We start from the raw sequence: 17,534 nt of genomic DNA on the forward strand, positions 1-17,534 counted from the left end.
TTTTCCATCATTTATTTATCATTCCCTTTGACAAATAGCTTATTTTTGGCAGACAAAATGCAAGATTTGGCTAAGGTGAAAACGGATTTTGTCCAAAAATGATGAAAAATGCGGACACCTTGATGAACTATTGAAAAATGGCTCTGAAATGGTGAGAGGTGGTCGCAAAAACCGGAACTTCCATTCCCGTGGCCTAAATGAAAAGACCCCAGTGAACGAATAACTACAAATAATTTCGATGATTATTGAGGACGATTTCTGTAATTATGTCAACAGCATACGATTATGTTTCGTTGGAGTGGATACTGAGTGGTTGTAGTTTGATGAGATTTGACGACAATATTTTTTTAATGTATAGATGAACATTTATGCGGATAAAACCGGCAACGGTTACAAAACCGTAAATCTATGATGATGATGATGATGATGATGATGATGATGATGATGATAATGACCATGGCCAGTACGAAACACAGTGCAACTTTTCAAGTTGCCTTTTGTGATAATCTCATGCCACACTATTTGACATCATGACAACAAGTATCTTTTTGCTAAACATAAACTCTCTTTATTGCTACGTGTACTTTGTTACATCTTAAACAAAATATACAAATCTATGCATTACTTTTGTGATCGTCAACATCAGTCAAGTCACCCTCAATGAAGCTGTTAGTTGGATGTACGAGCCATACAAGAGGGCCGTGTTTAAACCTGGTCTTCAGTCTGAGGTTGAATTTGCTCAGGGAGCATGTTGGCCTTGACTCGGAGATGTGGGAGATGGGTTACACCCGAAGAGGTTAAAGAGTTGCTTCTACAGGGTGAATTATATATTAAGGTACACCTTTACCTTTCCTCCTCTTGAATTGTCTAAGTCTCACATCTTTCTAATCTTCCCAATCTGTTCAATGATCGTCATATCGCTCACAGTTCTCATCGGGCGTTTTTGAGAATGATTTGACTAAATGCAGTGACGGTTAATGAATGAATAGCTGAATCAAATACCTTTCAAGAAACTTTGCCAAATATAAAATAGTGAGTACAAAAAGACAGGATTCGTGTAGTTTTATAGTAACTTTATATTAAAAAAATACCCTTCATCAGTCCCAATCCCAAAACGTGAATGGGAACAGATATTCTTTCTGATGAAATTGTGCGTGATTCCTTTTTTATTCCTCGGTATTGCTCAGTATACGTATAAAATGGAATGTTAAAAGGCCCCAGTCTTTTATAGCAAGTCATTAGTTAATATTAGGCTGCCCTTGAAATTTGTTTGGTTGACAAACCATACCTCCCAATAGAAAACACCACCCTTTCTCTAAATGATTTGAGTCAGGAATATAAAGGAATATTTACAGAATACCTTATTTCTTCTAAAGATTGCTTTCATACTTAAGGGTCTTTTGGAATCGCTGGAAAACGTTTGATTTGTTGTTCATAAAAGATGTCTTTGTCTATACCTATACCTACCTACCCCAAAAGTTTTTGGAGAGGTATGTCACATCAAGCAAACAATTTCTTTAGGACAACATTACATTGTCAGCCATATTTTCTAATTCCAAGATGATAGAATGACGTAGATTCCGGCATGAGCAGTTATAAACAGGCCTATGATTTAGTAGATTTTTCCAGTACGTGATGACAGAATGCGTACATGCATATTCATGCTGTGCCAACCATAAACTTTCCGAAAATCCTATCCCCTAGAAACAATTCTATGATAAGCGAACCCATATACTCTAACCTTTCCCTCCATGCTAGTGCTACCAGTGTAGGAAGTTGTTATCGGTATCTGCAATAACGTACTGGATTTCAACTTTACCAAATTCAATCCAACGGAAAGCCATGTAGCCAGTAGAGAGAGGCTGTTCTTATTCTCTAAAAATGAGCACAACTAATGCTGCCTCATGTTTTGGCTAGGTTAATTACAGCACATGCCGGAAGCGCACCCTTCCACCCATCTTCATCAAAGTTAGCTCATCTACCCTAAGTGCACATTTAGCGTCCATCTTGGTTATAGCCTAATGTCCTTTATAAAGACTTCCCACTCTCCCTGTCTCCTCGCGACACGATTCTGACACAAAACAGACGAACTGTCCGTGTCGGAGTCGTCAAGTTATTTCCGTTGTCGTGTCTAAGTCTCGCTTCAGTATCCGACAGCCATCTTGCCCTGGTTTCGGAAGGTCAGGTAACCGGTCAGGCCAATCAAGATTGCTTTGGAGACGTGATCGAAGGTGAACCTGGAAAATGTAAATTGACTGTTGTGAGCTCAAACCGTTGCCAACGTTAGACCACATTGCCTGAAGGTCCTACGTGACAGACCAGGTCACTTAATTGATGGCCCAAGTTGCAGTTTTCCACAGCTGAGCCAATAGAGACGAAATGTGGAGTTGATGGTCGTTTTCGTCGAACGTCGATTTTTCACAGAGTGCATTCTCCATTTGAAATGCTTCAGTAGATCAAGACCATTGATTAGGATTGAAACCTGATAACAGATACGCTCCTAAAACTATTTGATGTTTATTACTTACAGGCTGAGTTCGGGTATCTCATCCTTCCTCTTTTGGTAGACATCCAGTAGGTACTCTGGCTGAGGATTAGCGTATTTCTCTGGAATGGTGCGCTGAAAAGGGAAGCAAGACCATTTAAAACTTATCTGTCATGTCTAGGTCATCAATGCTTTTTCGCAAGTTAGAATAGCCCGAAAAGTTAGATTACGATAACCAATGACTTTTTCCACAAGTAAATCTTTCAGAATAAATGGTCGTACATGTTGATGACGTAGATGACGACGACAATCTTACTGTAGAATAAGATGTTACCTCCGATTTCTTTCTAAGTTTCACTCTCTCGGGATTTATATTCCTTTCGCACAGCTAAGCGTGGCTGTAACACTTACTCTGGTATCCACTCTCCGTTCCATCATCCGGTCACGTCTCGTGGCGTCCTTGGCTGAGAGGTCAAATCGGATAGTCTCATGTCGTCTGCTTGAGTCAAGTTTACGGAGTGCCAGCTCGGCAACGCGTCTTGTCTCTTGGCGGCGTTCGATTCTTCTGCTGTCAGTTTCAGTTTCCCGTCGGTCATCACGTCGTTCGATGCGTACATTACGCCGTTCCATTCCTCTAGAAGCGGATTCGGTTTCGCGTCGGACATCACGGCGTTCCATTCTCCTAACATCAGGTACGTTGGCAGCCCGTCTTTCCATTCGAACGTCTCGGCGTTCCATTCTTCTAGAAGTTGCTTCAGTTTCTTGTCGGACCTCACGGCGCTCCATACGGACATCACGGCGTTCCATTCTCCTGACATCAGAGTCACTGGCAGCCCGTCTCTCCATACGGACATCTCGACGTTCCATTCTCCTTGTGGCTGGCTCAGTTTCTCGTCGGACATCATCGCGCTCCATACGGACATCACGGCGTTCCATTCTCCTGGTGGCTGGCTCAGTTTCCCGTCGGACATCACGGCGCTCCATGCGGACATCTCGGCGTTCCATTCTCCTGGTGGCTGGCTCAGTTTCTCGTCTGACATCACGGCGCTCCATGCGGACATCACGGCGTTCCACTCTCCTAGTGACTGGCTCAGTTTCTCGTCGGACATCGGCACGGCGTTCCATTTTCCTGACACTATCAGGTTCACTGGCAGCCCGTCTTTCCATGCGGACATCACGGCGTTCCACTCTCCTAGTGACTGGCTCAGTTTCTCGTCGGACATCGGCACGGCGCTCCATTCTCCTGACACTATCAGGTTCACTTGCAGCCCGTCTTTCAATGCGGACATCACGGCGTTCCATTCTCCTGACATCAGGTTCACTGGCAGCCCGTCTTTCCATGCGGACATCACGGCGTTCCATTCTCCTGGTGGCTGGCTCAGTTTCCCGTCGGACATCACGGCGTTCCATTCTCCTAGTAGCTGGCTCAGTTTCTCGTCGGACATCACGGGGTTCCATTCTCCTGGTGTCTGGCTCAGTCTCCCGTCGGACATCACGGCGCTCCATCCTCCTGGTGTCTGGCTCAGTTTCCCGTTGGGCAACACGGCGCTCCATACGGACATCACGGCGTTCCATTCTCCTGGTGTCTGGCTCAGTTTCCCGTCGGACATCACGGCGTTCCATACGGACATCACGGCGTTCCATTCTCCTAATGGCTGGCTCAGTTTCCCGTCGGACATCACGGCGCTCCATTCTCCTGACATCAGGTTCACTGGCAGCCCGTCTTTCCATGCGGACATCACGGCGTTCCATTCTCCTAGTGGCTGGCTCAGTTTCCCGTCGGACATCACGGCGCTCCATTCTCCTGACATCAGATTCACTGGCAGCCCGTCTTTCCATGCGGACATCACGGCGCTCCATTCTCCGGGAGGCTGGCTCAGTTTCCCGTCGGACATCGCGGCGTTCCATTCTCCTATTGGCTGGCTCAGTTTCTCGCCGGACATCACGGCGTTGCATTCTCCTAGTGGCTGGCTCAGTTTCCCGTCGGACATCACGGCGCTCTATACGGACATCACGGCGTTCCATTCTCCTAGTGACTGGCTCAGTTTGTCGTCGGACATCGGCACGGCGTTCCATTCTCCTGACATCAGGTTCACTGGCAGCCCGTCTCTCCATGCGGACATCACGGTGCTCCATTCTCCTGGTGGCTGGCTCAGTTTCCCGTCGAACATTACGGCGCTCCATACGGGCATCACGACGTTCAATTCCCCTAACATCAGGTTCACTGGCAGCCCGTCTCTCCATGCGGACATCACGGTGCTCTATTCTCCTGGTGGCTGGCTCAGTCTCCCGTCGGACATCACGGCGCTCCATACGGACATCACGGCGTTCCATTCTCCTGACATCAGGTTCACTGGCAGCCCGTGTCTCCATGCGGACATCACGGCGTTCCATTCTCCTGGTGGCTGGCTCAGTTTCCCGTTGAACATCACGGCGTTCCATGCGGACATCACGGCGCTCCATACGGACATCACGGCGTTCCATTCTCCTGGTGGCTGGCTCAGCTTCCCTTTGAACATCACGGCGCTCCATACGGACATCACGGCGTTCCATTCTCCTGACATCAGGTTCACTGGCAGCCCGTGTCTCCATGCGGACATCACGGCGTTCCATTCTCCTGGTGGCTGGCTCAGTTTCCCGTCGGACATCACGGCGCTCCATACGGACATCACGGCGTTCCATTCTCCTAACATCAGGTTCACTGGCAGCCCGTGTTTCCATGCGGATATCACGGCGTTCCATTCTCCTGGTGTCTGGCTCAGTTTCCAGTCGGACATCACGGCGTGTCATGCGGGCATCACGGCGTTCCATACGGACATCACGGCGTTCCATTCTCCTGGTGGCTGGCTCAGTTTCCCGTCGGACATCACGGCGCTCCATACGGACATCACGGCGTTCCATTCTCCTGGTGGGTTGCTCAGTTTCCCGTCGGACATCACGGCGTTCCATACGGACATCACGGTGTTCCATTCTCCTGACATCAGGTTCACTGGCAGCCCGTCTTTCCATGCGGACATCACGACGCTCCATTCTCCCGGTGGCTGGCTGAGTTTCTCGTCTGACATCACGGCGCTCCATACGGACATCACGGCGTTCCATTCTCCTGACATCAGGTTCACTCGCAGCCCGTCTCTCCATACGGACATCACGGCGTTCCATTCTCCTGGTGGGTGGCTCAGTTTCCCGTCGGACATCACGGCGTTCCATACGGACATCACGGTGTTCCATTCTCCTGACATCAGGTTCACTGGCAGCCCGTCTTTCCATGCGGACATCACGGCGCTCCATTCTCCCGGTAGCTGGCTGAGTTTCTCGTCTGACATCACGGCGTTCCATACGGACATCACGGCGCTCCATACGGACATCACGGCGTTCCATTCTCCTGACATCAGGTTCACTTGCAGCCCGTCTCTCCATACGGACATCACGGCGTTCAATTCTTCTGGTGGTTCGCTCAGTTTCCCGTCGGACATCGCGGCTTTCGATACGGACATCACGGCGTTCCATTCTCCTTGTTGCTGGTTCATTTTCTCGTCGGACATCACGGCGTCCCAAACGAACGCTCCTATCTCCTTTCATCCGGGTCTCCTGTGCTGCCCGAACATCAGTGTTGAGACGCCTGGCCACATCGGCATCTGTCTTAACCATTGATATCATCACCAGTGCCGTGACGGCAAGGCCTAACATGCCCACTCTTGTTCGCTTCATAGTTGCAAACGTAACCTGAAAGTAGAAAATGAAACAATATCAAAATAAAAGCAATTTAACCTAAAATATATTTCTGACGTATACCCCCCCCCCCCCCCCCCCCACGCAGTATTCCCACTTAAACCTTAGTACATTACTATGTCACAATGTCCAAGCGATACCATATACGCCACTTCCAACTCCTACTTTATCACGCTGGAATCGAGCCATGATATCTATCTTCAACACACCACACCGTGATGACTTTCTCCACAACGGCGGCTTTTGTATCAATACCGTAATGACACAGATCGCCGGAACAGATATACTCTTTGCAATCACAAAAAGGGACCGTTAAACATTACAACGGATAGGTATAGGGCTACCGATGCAGCCCGATTTTAATTTTGTCATCATAGTTACATGTACAGTGGAACCTCCCTTAGCGGTCACCTCTCCATTAAGGACACCTTCTCTATTAAGGACACTAGTTTTGGTCCCAAATTGGTTGTTTCCATTCAATTTGACCTCTGTAATCAGGACAACTCTCTAATAAGGACAGCATATGTGAGTCCCAAGGGTGTCCTTGATAGAGAGGTTTTACTGTATCTGAACGAGGCAAATAGAACTGTTTCTGCAGTTTAAGGATAGGACGGCACGGTGGCTTTCTTGTTTGGTTCCTGTTAAGTGGAGGAAACTTCTTGGAGTAAGATAGCACTGTAGTACCGTCTACATAAGAACTACAAGAAATATTACTCGTCCGAATGTCGAGCTTGGTTATTTGATGCCTCAGCAATTTCATACATTAATCTTGGATGAAAGTTATCAAAACACATTCTAAAGATGATTTCACGCCGCAGAGCAAGAATGCCAACAGTTCGCGTCATGTTTCATACCTGGATTTCATGATGCATAACATTGAAAAAGGTATAATACAACACCAAGTTTTATCTATCTGACCCAAAGGCCGGCGTCATCACCTACATACATGTAGGTTTAGACCACAACTAGATTTATATATAAAAAGTGTAACTGGCCTACCTTGTGTGCCTTTTGCTTGTATCTTCAAAGTTTAAAATTCCTAAAGTCAAAGAAATGCGAGAGATAAGTTGACAATTTGAATAATTGAGATCTTAACCCTTCTGAGTAGTAACAGGGTGAAGTTCTCTTCTTGTGTCCCCTGTCGCCCGATCTTGTTGTTTATATCGACCCATCCAGCTCGTGATTGGTTGGCTGTAGTCTGCTTGTTGCATAAGCTCCACCCGTCGTAAAAGATGAATGCGCAGATTTTTCAGCTTCTGTCCTTTTCGAAGATGCGTGGAGAGTGTGTTTCCACACTTTATACGTCACACTTATTCAATCAGGTAATAGATATCTATAACGGTCATCGATTGATCTTGCTCTCGCGGGCTCAATGTTCTGCATCACTTCAACCGAGTTAAGCTCAACGTGAATGACTCGGAGGAATTGAATTAGCCCCGCAAACGCAAGCAGCGCGCTATCTGCGGCCCGACCGTATAAAGACGAAATAGAAAACCAATGAAGCGTACAGATTGCAATCAGGAAGTCCCTTAAAAACAAAATTTCCCTCATCGTTGTCAATTATTAGATCCTTTAATGGAGAAAATGCTGAACGGGGCGGACAATGTAGCAGGCGCTCAGTCGAGAATCCCGTCCACCACCTGTTATTTCATTTGATTGAATTTCATGATTTTCGCGGGTTTTCGATCTGGTTGCTAGTTTCGTCTAGATCTCTGACGCGCGGTCAGGTCAAAATTGTTGAAATTGGCATTTAGACTTGTAAAAGTCAAAAGTCAAGAATTAAAAGTTAAGGCCTATTTTTAGCAACGTTGAATCAAGAATTGAATCAAGTGACTGGCCTCGTCCCTCCCGTAAGACGGATGGATGACGATATGGACTGCCCCGGGAGTCTAGAAGAAACATAAAATGGTACTTCCCACAACAGCTATCCAAGAACGAACCCAATGAGAGCTTGAAAGCTTTTTTGACTTGGCTCTAATTTCTAGGTTGCTGGAATCCGGATATACTGTTTGGGGATCTACGGTGGAACGATGAAGCGTAAACTTTGTCGTGTAGCTTAAGCCCCTTGTTAGTTCACTGTGAAATCCTGCCAGTTCATATTCATCAACTATACATCCATCAGTAACGAGTGAGTGACTAACCCAGGAGTAGCGGGTTGCAAAGATGTTGTGAGAATGCATCTTGACCCTCAATGTATTGACATCGCTCAGCTTCCAGACAACGTGTTATGGGCGGAGGCTACGTAGGCAATACCGCTGGTGACGTGGAAGTTCAGTATGGTTTGAATGGAGCGACCCTCGAGAAAAGAACATGACGATTACGTTCTTATTAACAAGTGCTGATATCTTTGATTCAGTCAAGAACCCGGTGCTGCTTGTCCCCCATACCCATCCAGTGCGGGGTCGGACAACGCGCCTTCGACGATGAAAATCGAATGATTGCTTTGATGACTTGGGAATTACGATTAATCAAGGGGAAAATTAGCGTCGGGTGTGCCACTTTGATGGTTGACTTCTGCGGTGGCGCGTCCACGGGCGATGACGTCAAGCATTCAGGATGATTTTGGAGACAACGGAGACAACGGAGAGGAATTCAAAGTTCTTGATTTTCTTGTTCAGCGTTTGATAGAACTTTTCGATAATCTTAAAGGCCAAGTAAAGACAATTGAGATTTTTCGTCTAATGATTACCACCTTCTGTTCCACGTCAGCTTGTTGATAGACATCGGTTCAAGAGACATTGCAATAACCTGATATCCAGCTGGCAGCGGTGTCCCTCATAATTAAGTAGACACGTGGTGCATTGTAAATCTTGACTCGAAAAAAACTGCAATAATGCCAAATCTCCAAATGCTCAGGACTTACACTGCGTGACGAAGTATAGATGAGATTTTCAATTACTTTGATCATAACCAAATCAACACGTTCAGGGGAGACTGTCCCTTTCTTAATCACAGTCAAAATTTAATCAATTATTTGAAAATTAGTTTGAAATTCGGTCCGCCTGGGCATTCAACTCGTGATAAAAGAAATATATTGAAGGCTGTTATAGAATAGGCAAATATAATCAACAAGAAATTGGTGGTATGGAAGTGTTAGTTGTCCCGGATATGAAGATATTTGTACAAATTCCAACGTATTACTTGTTATCATACAAATATTTGATAAATTTCGAATTCTGTTCCACTGGCTAAGTGAAAATTCATGTTTCCTACCCCTTTCATGCCTTTCCAAAGGATTTGATATTGCTGTGACGCACAGGTTGTCAGTATTGTTGGGGTTCGAAACAACGGCGGTAGCTTGATTGCCAGGGTCGGCTTCGCGTTATCATGAGATTGCAGGCACAGATCTGACAGACAAAGGCTAATCTGGCTTAAACAGAGGGTATGAGGTTGTGTTCAAAAATATCACGAAATGATCCGAAAGAGATTAATCCTGTTATTTGACAGCCGTATGGTAGCAAGTGTCAACAGGCCAACTCTAATATCATCAAAGCTAAAAAAATCATAAAATTACAACTTAAACAGACAGCATAGCAAGAATAAACTAAGACCAAGAATCTGGAAGCAATACTATTATAATCTGACACTAAATAAGAATGTCACATTCGCCGGATTACCCGAGCGAGAGGCGACGATTAATTCTATGAGTGGGCCTAATAGGAGGTATCCATGAACTGCCCACCACTGGAAAATGAGGAAGTTCGAACAGTTTCGATGGTCAACTGTCCGCGCAAATGAAAAAGATTGGTCTCAGCATATCTGGTCATCATGGTCATACTGTCGAGAATCAAACTGTGATTTTTCGTTCCGTTGTGTCCGATCACGGGGCGTCGCGTCCGATCTCTCGAGACACTGGTCTTCCCCCGGCGCATTGACGTCTCCACTGACCCGTGATCCGTTCTGCGCCTGTCCTCAATCGTGTTATCGCGGTTGACCAAGGACCAACTCATTTAAATTCAATCAACTGATACAGTCGTTGGTTTGACGATTTAAACACTGATATCACGGGGAAGACGATTTTTCGTCGCGTAATTATGAGATGTTATCAACCGAGAGTAACTAAATTTTCCCACATTTGCGAAAATGGGAGATTTTCCATCAGCGAATTTCTATGAAAGTTATTCACTGCTATCAAGTAGTATCAAGTATAGATTAATCTGTACTTGCTGCTATGAGCAGGGCATTTTCCAATATCCATTCCATGTGAGTTCTTTTCATGAGATGCGTAAAAAGACGAACTGACGCGCCAGAAAGTAGAAGTAGAACAGGAGGGCTGTCTCCGTCTCCTGGCGATCACTGGGCGACCAGACAGTGTCAGAATACTTTCGCATTCAGGGATCGTGAAGTCGCATGGCTTTGCCTTTGGGAAATCTTCCCTGAATCCCTTGAGTTATCGCTCTAAAAGACGCCAGTGGTAGGTTATCGTCGCTCCGCAGGTCAGCCGCTTCGATGGCCACGTCTTGGATTAGGAGAGATAGAGAGCAAATAATATTAATAAGATAAACCAAGCGAATGGAGAGAAATGACTAGGTCGGCTGCATTGGCCAAGCATGACGCCATAGCAAACAAAACGCGCCAAACGTGACGATGTAATCTCGTTCCAAATGCCGACTAGCTCCTATAGGCTACTTTGCCTTGGTTTTAAAGGTAAGAATGTGATCATATAGTGAGACCTTCGAGGTTGTGTGACGGTGCTGCCTTTTCGATTACCCTCGTATCATGTCTCATTCATGTGCTTAATCCCGTGATTGTGTTTGCGGTTAATGAAAGATAAATGGATTGAATGGGCAAGGGGAATATGATGTTTAGTTACAGACATTGCCAATCATGGAGGCAAGAAATCGCCGCAGCCGCTTGGGATGGGGACTCGATTTGGTCAACTTGATCAGACGCGTGTGATTTATCATGAATGCTTATCTATGACCTATCTGTAGCCGGAAATAGCAATATAGTATAAAAAAAACATGAGCAATGAATTGCGGCCTTGGTTGCTTGGTTGGAAGTGAAACAGCATCAGGCAGAGCAATGGTTTACTGATGACGCAGACGCTAACTGTGGACACATCCATACATATTTTGGAAAAGCTTCTCTTGACTGGTCTATTTCATTAAAACGTGATGGGAAATTAAGCTCGAGACTCGTTGCATATTTTGTATGGGTGAGTGCGAAGTCCGGTGCGAAGGAGAGAGGGGGCATCTGAAATTGTGATTTTGAGTTGGCACTTCTTTAGCTCTATATCGGTCGTCTGGTAGTGGTGTTGGAGCATCGTTACTTCCACTTCTTGAATTTAAGCCAAAATGAATAAGAACAAGTTGTGTAGGAACAATTCATTTATTTCACAAAATAATGTGATGTATGATAGGACAAATGCATTTAGTTTGTAAAACCTATACCACCACCGAACATGAGTGAAATTAAGAGATGGAATGGGAGACTTATCAGCTCCATTATCAACAAGAGAGAAATGTATAATGTAGATCTGTAGCAGGCCTCAGGTCTGTTTCAAAAGTAACTTCCAAGAGAAAAAGGCTCTTCCATTCTATTGTCCATAACTTAATTTGCGTTTTTGAATTCCACAAAACTAGCATTGAATAGCACTACGGATTAACTTTTTAATCTTGCTAGAAGACAGTTATGTTTTTTGTCTTTTCGGATGATTGCAAACAGCATTTCGAGATTATTAGAACAATTTTATGATAAGAAGAGGACAATTTATCTTTCTTGCAATTACTTCTAAGCAGAGAAGAGATGATAACCTGTACCACAGTCAACACAAAAACGTTGTGTTTGTTTACCTCATTCAATCACACATATATCGCACATAAGAAGTTTTCACAACTTTAATTCAGGTATAATTAAGTACCGTAAAAAGGTACATGCAATTTTGCTCATTGCATGATTGAACTATACTTACTAAGTGCATGTACTAGTCAGCAATACTAGTATCAATGCTCTACCACCCAAGAACTTGCAATAGAAAGATAGAATGATGTGCATTGCACTTAAAGTCTCAGAAATATCCTAATGAATCAGTACATTTACTTTTCTCCTGTCAGTTCTGCACAGGTCACTGTAAACTCCTTTATTTTCACAAGATTTATATATTCACGATTTTCATGAGAGGGGGTACAATCGTGAACTTTAGGAGCATGACTGTGTTCAACTTGATAGTTTTACCATTGGAAAAGGCATCCATTCGCATCAATAAATGGCAGCAAAATCTGAATAGAATGTTTTTGCAAACACACAGGGCTTGAACATAAAGGGGTTTACAGGATACAAAGCCACCCAATCAGAGCAGGTTATTTCAAAGCAGAAACAAGCACCTAGTGACATCTAGTGATGCTGAGCACATTAGTTACATGTAAGCCAAGTCTTCTACCATTTGCCACTGAACTAACAGACACAATTTAAACAATTACGCCAAAACATCGAAATATAAATAAATAGGGATAAAGCAATTTTAGAAAAAAACCGCAGTTGCTTAACAGTTCTGTTCATGTCTACATGCGGCACTTCAAAAAAGGACAAGAATCAGAATTTGACCAGTGTTCGTAGAGTAGAGCAAGAGAACATATTCAAAATAGTCTTAGCAGCCATATGCCTAGATATTCAGAAGGCTTTTACATGCAACTACAAGCCTCTGTGGCAATAGGAGTCATCTTAAAACTTGTTGTATCACAAAATGAAATTGACTAGACACTGTAATAACTATTTCGATGTTTGAGACACTTATCAGCTGATTGTAAGTGAATACTGAAGCAACATTTGGTATGAGACCATAATACTTTCCAGTACAATCTAAGGGTGGGTTTTTCAATACTCATCAAATCCAACAAACAAAAATTCTCGGGTTATTCCTGATCATAGATTTCTTAAAAATAATTTCACCTTCACCAATAGGCAAGGCAGTTTAACATGCAAATGTTAACCCCAAGCTAACCACAATAATTTGGCAAAATGGAACAAACACAGAAGGACTTTTGGAATTTCTTCTTATTCTTCATGTTTCTTGAAATATTTCAATTTGTCAGCAGGAGTTGGAATAATCTGGAAAAATAAGCATTGAGATTCTAAAAGTTGTATGCTTGCAACAGTGCTCACTGAGAGATGAAGAAAATATGCGATAGAGGTAGGCCGTTGCAAGCAGCTCAAATTAAAGATCATCTGAATTTGTAGCCTTATATTGCAAAGTTCACAAATTATAGGTACAATCAGTGTATTGGAGCTGACTTGTATGATATCTATTTATTGCTACATTGAGCTGCTTAAAACACCTAACAGGGATAGCATGGTTAGTTTCCAAGCCAAAATCCAAAACAAAGGCTCCAGATCTTATCTAGAAATAAAGACAGGAAAACAAAATCTGAAGCTTGAACAGCAAGACAGAAGATTCTGAAGCCTGGTTTCAGGAAAAATCATCCTATATAAAAACAAATACCTAAAAATTGAGCAATCTGATATGGCACCAAGTTAAATTGGTTAAACAGAAAAAGGAAGTTTAACGTTTTTTCAGAGTATAACTGTTACCTGTTATTTACTCAGTGGAACCCTACCTTTGACAGAGGACCTCCGACAATCAATGTCCATCTGATTCAAAGCACTGGCTCTTGACATTGTGAACACAGGCGGCAACATTTCATATAAACTTTTAGCAAATTAATTATAATATTGGTGTTTAGATAGCTGAGGAAACAGACTTGTGAACCAGGCTGCAGAATTTTCATTTATCGTGCAATTAACAACAAACTGGAGAAGACATGATATGACAGAAAAGGGTGTGGTTTAAAGTTCCTTGTTGACTTTTGTGAAGTACTTAATCTTGTCATCAGGGTTAGGGATGATCTGCAAACGAGAAAGGATTATATTAAAAGACAGACGTACCGATAGAGAGATAAAGAGGTTATTTTTTACATACATGTACCAAGTAGAGAACCATGCACATATTAACTAGAGAGATGAGCTCAATTGGTATTATGAAGAGCTCAGATTATATTTGCCAACTTATCTTTTCCGCTGCATCATTAACTTACCGTATCACTGCCTGGCTTCCAACCAACAGGACACACTTCACCATGTTGATCAGTATACTGGAATGCTTGCACGAGACGGAGGGTTTCATCGACGGAACGACCAACAGGTAAATCATTCATTGTGATTTGACGCAGGACACCCTTATCATCAATGATGAAAAGCCCTCTGAAAGTAAAATTGAGACTTTAAAATATCCTGAAACGATTTATTTTCTAGAAGAATTCCAATCTTAACATGATAATCCAGTGTGCTGATATTAGGGTTAAATGGCTACAGCTGATACATTAGGGGAAATTGTAATTGCCATTGACAATAGGTACCTCAGTGTGTGGCCAGCCTCTTCAAGATAAACACCATAGTCCTTGGCTATTTTATGACTAAGATCAGACAGGAGGGGGATTTTCATTTGACCGAGACCTCCTTGTTTTCTTGGGGTATTGATCCATGCCAAATGAGTGAACTGAGAATCGACAGACGCAGCAACAACTTCAGCACCAATGGCCCGGAACTCATCAACACGGTCACTGAAGGCAATGATCTCAGTTGGACAAACAAATGTACTGAAAGTGAAAAATGAGATGAATCAATAAATTATAAATGCATTCTAATAAAATTAAGGCTCTTAGTCTTAAATAACTCTCCTGAAAGCTTGCACAAGAGATGCATAAAATGCTAAAAATCTACTGGTTTTTGGCTTGTAAGAAATCAAACTCAAACGTCCTGTTGTCATAGTCCGATTGGGACATTCTAGTCTCATGGTTCGAAACAAGTTGTACAGATATGACAGAAGTTACCAAGTGATTGACCTTGTGTATAACATCAAGAATTATCTTTGATGATATGGTTATCTGTATAAGAACAGTTCATACTTACAAATCAAGAGGATAGAAGAAAAATACCAAATATTTTCCTTTGTAGTCTGAGAGTGATAAGTCTTTGAACTTTCCGTCAACGACAGCAGTTCCAGCAAAAGCAGGTGCTGGCTTCGAAACTGAAAAGACATAATTTACACAGCAATAAGTTTTGATGGAGTGTCAAAAGTCATGCTGAAATCGGTTACTTTAGATTCCAATATCATGGATTATATATTTTCTTAGTTTGAGGGGGGGGGGCATAGGGCATAGGCTCATATTGTTCGCAGAGTCTCGGCAACCATGTAGATTAATGTCAACTTTAATTGATACTCGAAAGTCTCGCGTTTCGGAACGAGCTCGAGTTCCAATCGAAGTCGGCCAGAGTGTTCTGAAACATCAGCATATGGTGTCCGGAAATAGATTCACAATGTACTATCCGACAACTGGGTTCTAGTGCAAATCGAAAAAAAGACGAAAGTCATACTCTGCGCTTTTGTCCATTGTAGTTGATGACCACCCGAGCTCCTCACTTCTCCAGGATACACGAAACCCCCGCCATAAGAATGACATGTCTGATCGTCGGCAAGTGTCAATTGCACGGAAAAAACAGCAGCAAAAGCAAGACAAATTTGCAGCATCATTTTGCCGGTGGAAGCCATCTTGCACACGTCACCGGCGGGAAGGTTGGTTCGGAATTTGCTCTCTGGCATTGGCACTCTGACTTTGGCAATGTGAGAACACAATAGGCCTACCACATCCTGCGATTCAGGGTTTTTCATTTCTACGAGTACAGGCAACAACCACAACCCAGTCCCATTAATGTGCATCACTCACCTGAGGGTCACCAAATTGACCTCCTGGCTCCTTCATATTGTTCCCCTTCAATATTTGAAAGACTCTCACGAGAATTTGAGAACATTTTGCTTAGCTACTAGAGGGCCTGCATATGGATCGGAAATACTCACTGCGAGCCCGGCTGCTGTAAGATGCCTCCGGGGTGGTGCCACCAGAAGGGAGTGGAGTAGTGGTCACGTCAGTAGGTCCAGTAACACTGGTGAGCGTCTCGTCTGGACACACCGGCTCTAAGTAGGTGTAAAAGCTGTTTATTGACTGGAAGTCACTTGGCATTTCAGCCCTTGTGAGGGTGTGAAACATGCAAATCTTATTCTGGGAATCGTATGTTGCGGACTTGCATACGCCCCCAGCCTGAATCTCTTCTAGGCATGCTATCTCACAGGCTCCAACAGATATAGCCACCACTATCTTTGTAAAAGCCTGCAAGCCACTTCCTTCCACGGTTGTTCTAATGGTACATGAAGATGCTGAAGAATAGCAAAACCGAATATTGAAAGGTTTGTTTAGTACAGAAGTAGCACCATGCTGAAAGAGCCATACACTCTTTCTCAAACGCCTACATCATAAAGGGAGACTGTAAGCAAGGAGGCACCGACAGGTATATCAAACCTTCTACCTCCTGGTAACAAGGCAATCTCATTTGGTGTGATAAACAAATTGGGCCGCCAATTTCGATTGACCTTTTTTACGTTTGCCTAATCTCAGTCTCAACTCATTCAGCAATCAAAACTCAGTACATTTCGAAATAAGATTAGATACTGACTGTCATTGTCCGTTCCTGAATCGTCAATATTCGGGTCCTGGATGGGAGGATCCGCCAGTTCACTTGGATCAAGATCCCTGATAAATACATGGCGATCTTCACCTAAATGTTGAGAACAGTCAAAACTCATGATCGATAGCCATTCGCCGTTCCGAAGCTCCGCGTCGATTATAGGCTGGCCGGCATAAGGTTCCTAGTTTTATGAATTTCGCTTGAAACGCACAGCAGCGAATCATGCGACATCGGTGACCAAAAGCTTTGGTTCGGTTTGGGTATAGTGGAGCATAAAATAATATAACAAAACCGTGACGCCCGCGTTCTCGCAATCGCACTCAGTGGAAACCACTCGAATAAGAACACATACAAATTCATGTGGTGATAAAGATCTTTTAAGTGAGTTACCTAGATTTCTGCCGGTGACGACCACCAAAAGAGCGCACAAAATCAGAATCACGGACTTCATCATGTGTCTTCGGAGTATATGGTTGGACACTCGTGATGATAATGGCCCGTAACATGCCTTTTAAAGGGTGAAGTTCTTGTCCGTCCAACTATCAGCTGCATGCTTTTGTTTCAAGATCAGTATCAATATTGGTCCAGACTAATGCGAATCATGTTTGTGAGAAAGGACTAATGATCCGAAGGATATTTGCAAAGCCATAGGATCGAACTTGCATCGATAATTTTGAATAACATTCCTTTCAGATTCTTTGATTGGCATTCTTTCCTCTCTCCCGTAACATGAATATCCATCATGTATTTGGATAGTGCCAAGCAATAACCGGGCAAATGTTTGCATATCGTTGCATATAGT

General features: G+C 43.7%; 2 protein-coding genes and 1 long non-coding RNA gene across 4 annotated transcripts; all 3 read right to left on the reverse strand.

Annotated features, from left to right (window-relative positions):
- Positions 1 to 545: 545 nt before the first annotated feature.
- Positions 546 to 7,334, reverse strand: LOC135488485 (trichohyalin-like). The gene is made up of 4 exons (XM_064773110.1): positions 7,214 to 7,334; positions 2,897 to 6,208; positions 2,529 to 2,620; positions 546 to 2,237 (listed from the first exon to the last, which is right to left on the reverse strand). The coding sequence occupies exons 2-4, from the start codon at positions 6,191 to 6,193 to the stop codon at positions 2,144 to 2,146; spliced, it is 3,483 nt and encodes a 1,160-aa protein (XP_064629180.1). The 5' UTR covers positions 6,194 to 6,208; positions 7,214 to 7,334; the 3' UTR covers positions 546 to 2,143.
- A 4,433-nt stretch (positions 7,335 to 11,767) lies between these two features.
- Positions 11,768 to 15,772, reverse strand: LOC135488492 (peroxiredoxin-like). 2 transcript variants are annotated; one of them, XM_064773123.1, is made up of 5 exons: positions 15,587 to 15,772; positions 15,122 to 15,239; positions 14,569 to 14,808; positions 14,248 to 14,413; positions 11,768 to 13,264 (listed from the first exon to the last, which is right to left on the reverse strand). In XM_064773123.1, the coding sequence occupies exons 1-5, from the start codon at positions 15,759 to 15,761 to the stop codon at positions 13,211 to 13,213; spliced, it is 753 nt and encodes a 250-aa protein (XP_064629193.1). In that variant the 5' UTR covers positions 15,762 to 15,772; the 3' UTR covers positions 11,768 to 13,210. The 2 variants fall into 2 exon arrangements, with proteins under 2 accessions (XP_064629193.1, XP_064629192.1); XM_064773122.1 differs by having other exon boundaries at positions 11,768 to 14,059.
- A 264-nt stretch (positions 15,773 to 16,036) lies between these two features.
- Positions 16,037 to 17,373, reverse strand: LOC135488496 (uncharacterized). Its single transcript, XR_010446989.1, has 3 exons — positions 17,123 to 17,373; positions 16,721 to 16,822; positions 16,037 to 16,424 (listed from the first exon to the last, which is right to left on the reverse strand). It is a non-coding gene; the product is annotated as an uncharacterized LOC135488496 (long non-coding RNA).
- Between the last annotated feature and the right edge of the window lie 161 nt (positions 17,374 to 17,534).

Source organism: Lineus longissimus, chromosome 5, assembly GCF_910592395.1.
Source record: "Lineus longissimus chromosome 5, tnLinLong1.2, whole genome shotgun sequence".
In the NCBI taxonomy this organism is placed as follows: Eukaryota; Metazoa; Nemertea; class Pilidiophora; order Heteronemertea; family Lineidae; genus Lineus; species Lineus longissimus.

Bases quoted from the DNA above. Each gene is read 5' to 3' on its own strand.
- LOC135488485 (XM_064773110.1), bottom strand. From the start codon at position 6,193: ATGAAGCGAACAAGAGTGGGCATGTTAGGCCTTGCCGTCACGGCACTG. The intron at 2,621-2,896 runs GTAAGTGTTACA...TTCCCTTTTCAG, and splicing joins AACGGAGAGTGGATACCAGA to CGCACCATTCCAGAGAAATA. The intron at 2,238-2,528 runs GTAAGTAATAAA...TACATTTTCCAG, and splicing joins GAGATACCCGAACTCAGCCT to GTTCACCTTCGATCACGTCT.
- LOC135488492 (XM_064773122.1), bottom strand. From the start codon at position 15,761: ATGGCTTCCACCGGCAAAATGATGCTGCAAATTTGTCTTGCTTTTGCT. The intron at 14,809-15,121 runs GTAAGTATGAAC...TTTCACTTTCAG, and splicing joins TTCTTCTATCCTCTTGATTT to TACATTTGTTTGTCCAACTG. The intron at 14,060-14,247 runs GTAAGTTAATGA...TCTCGTTTGCAG, and splicing joins GGAAGCCAGGCAGTGATACG to ATCATCCCTAACCCTGATGA.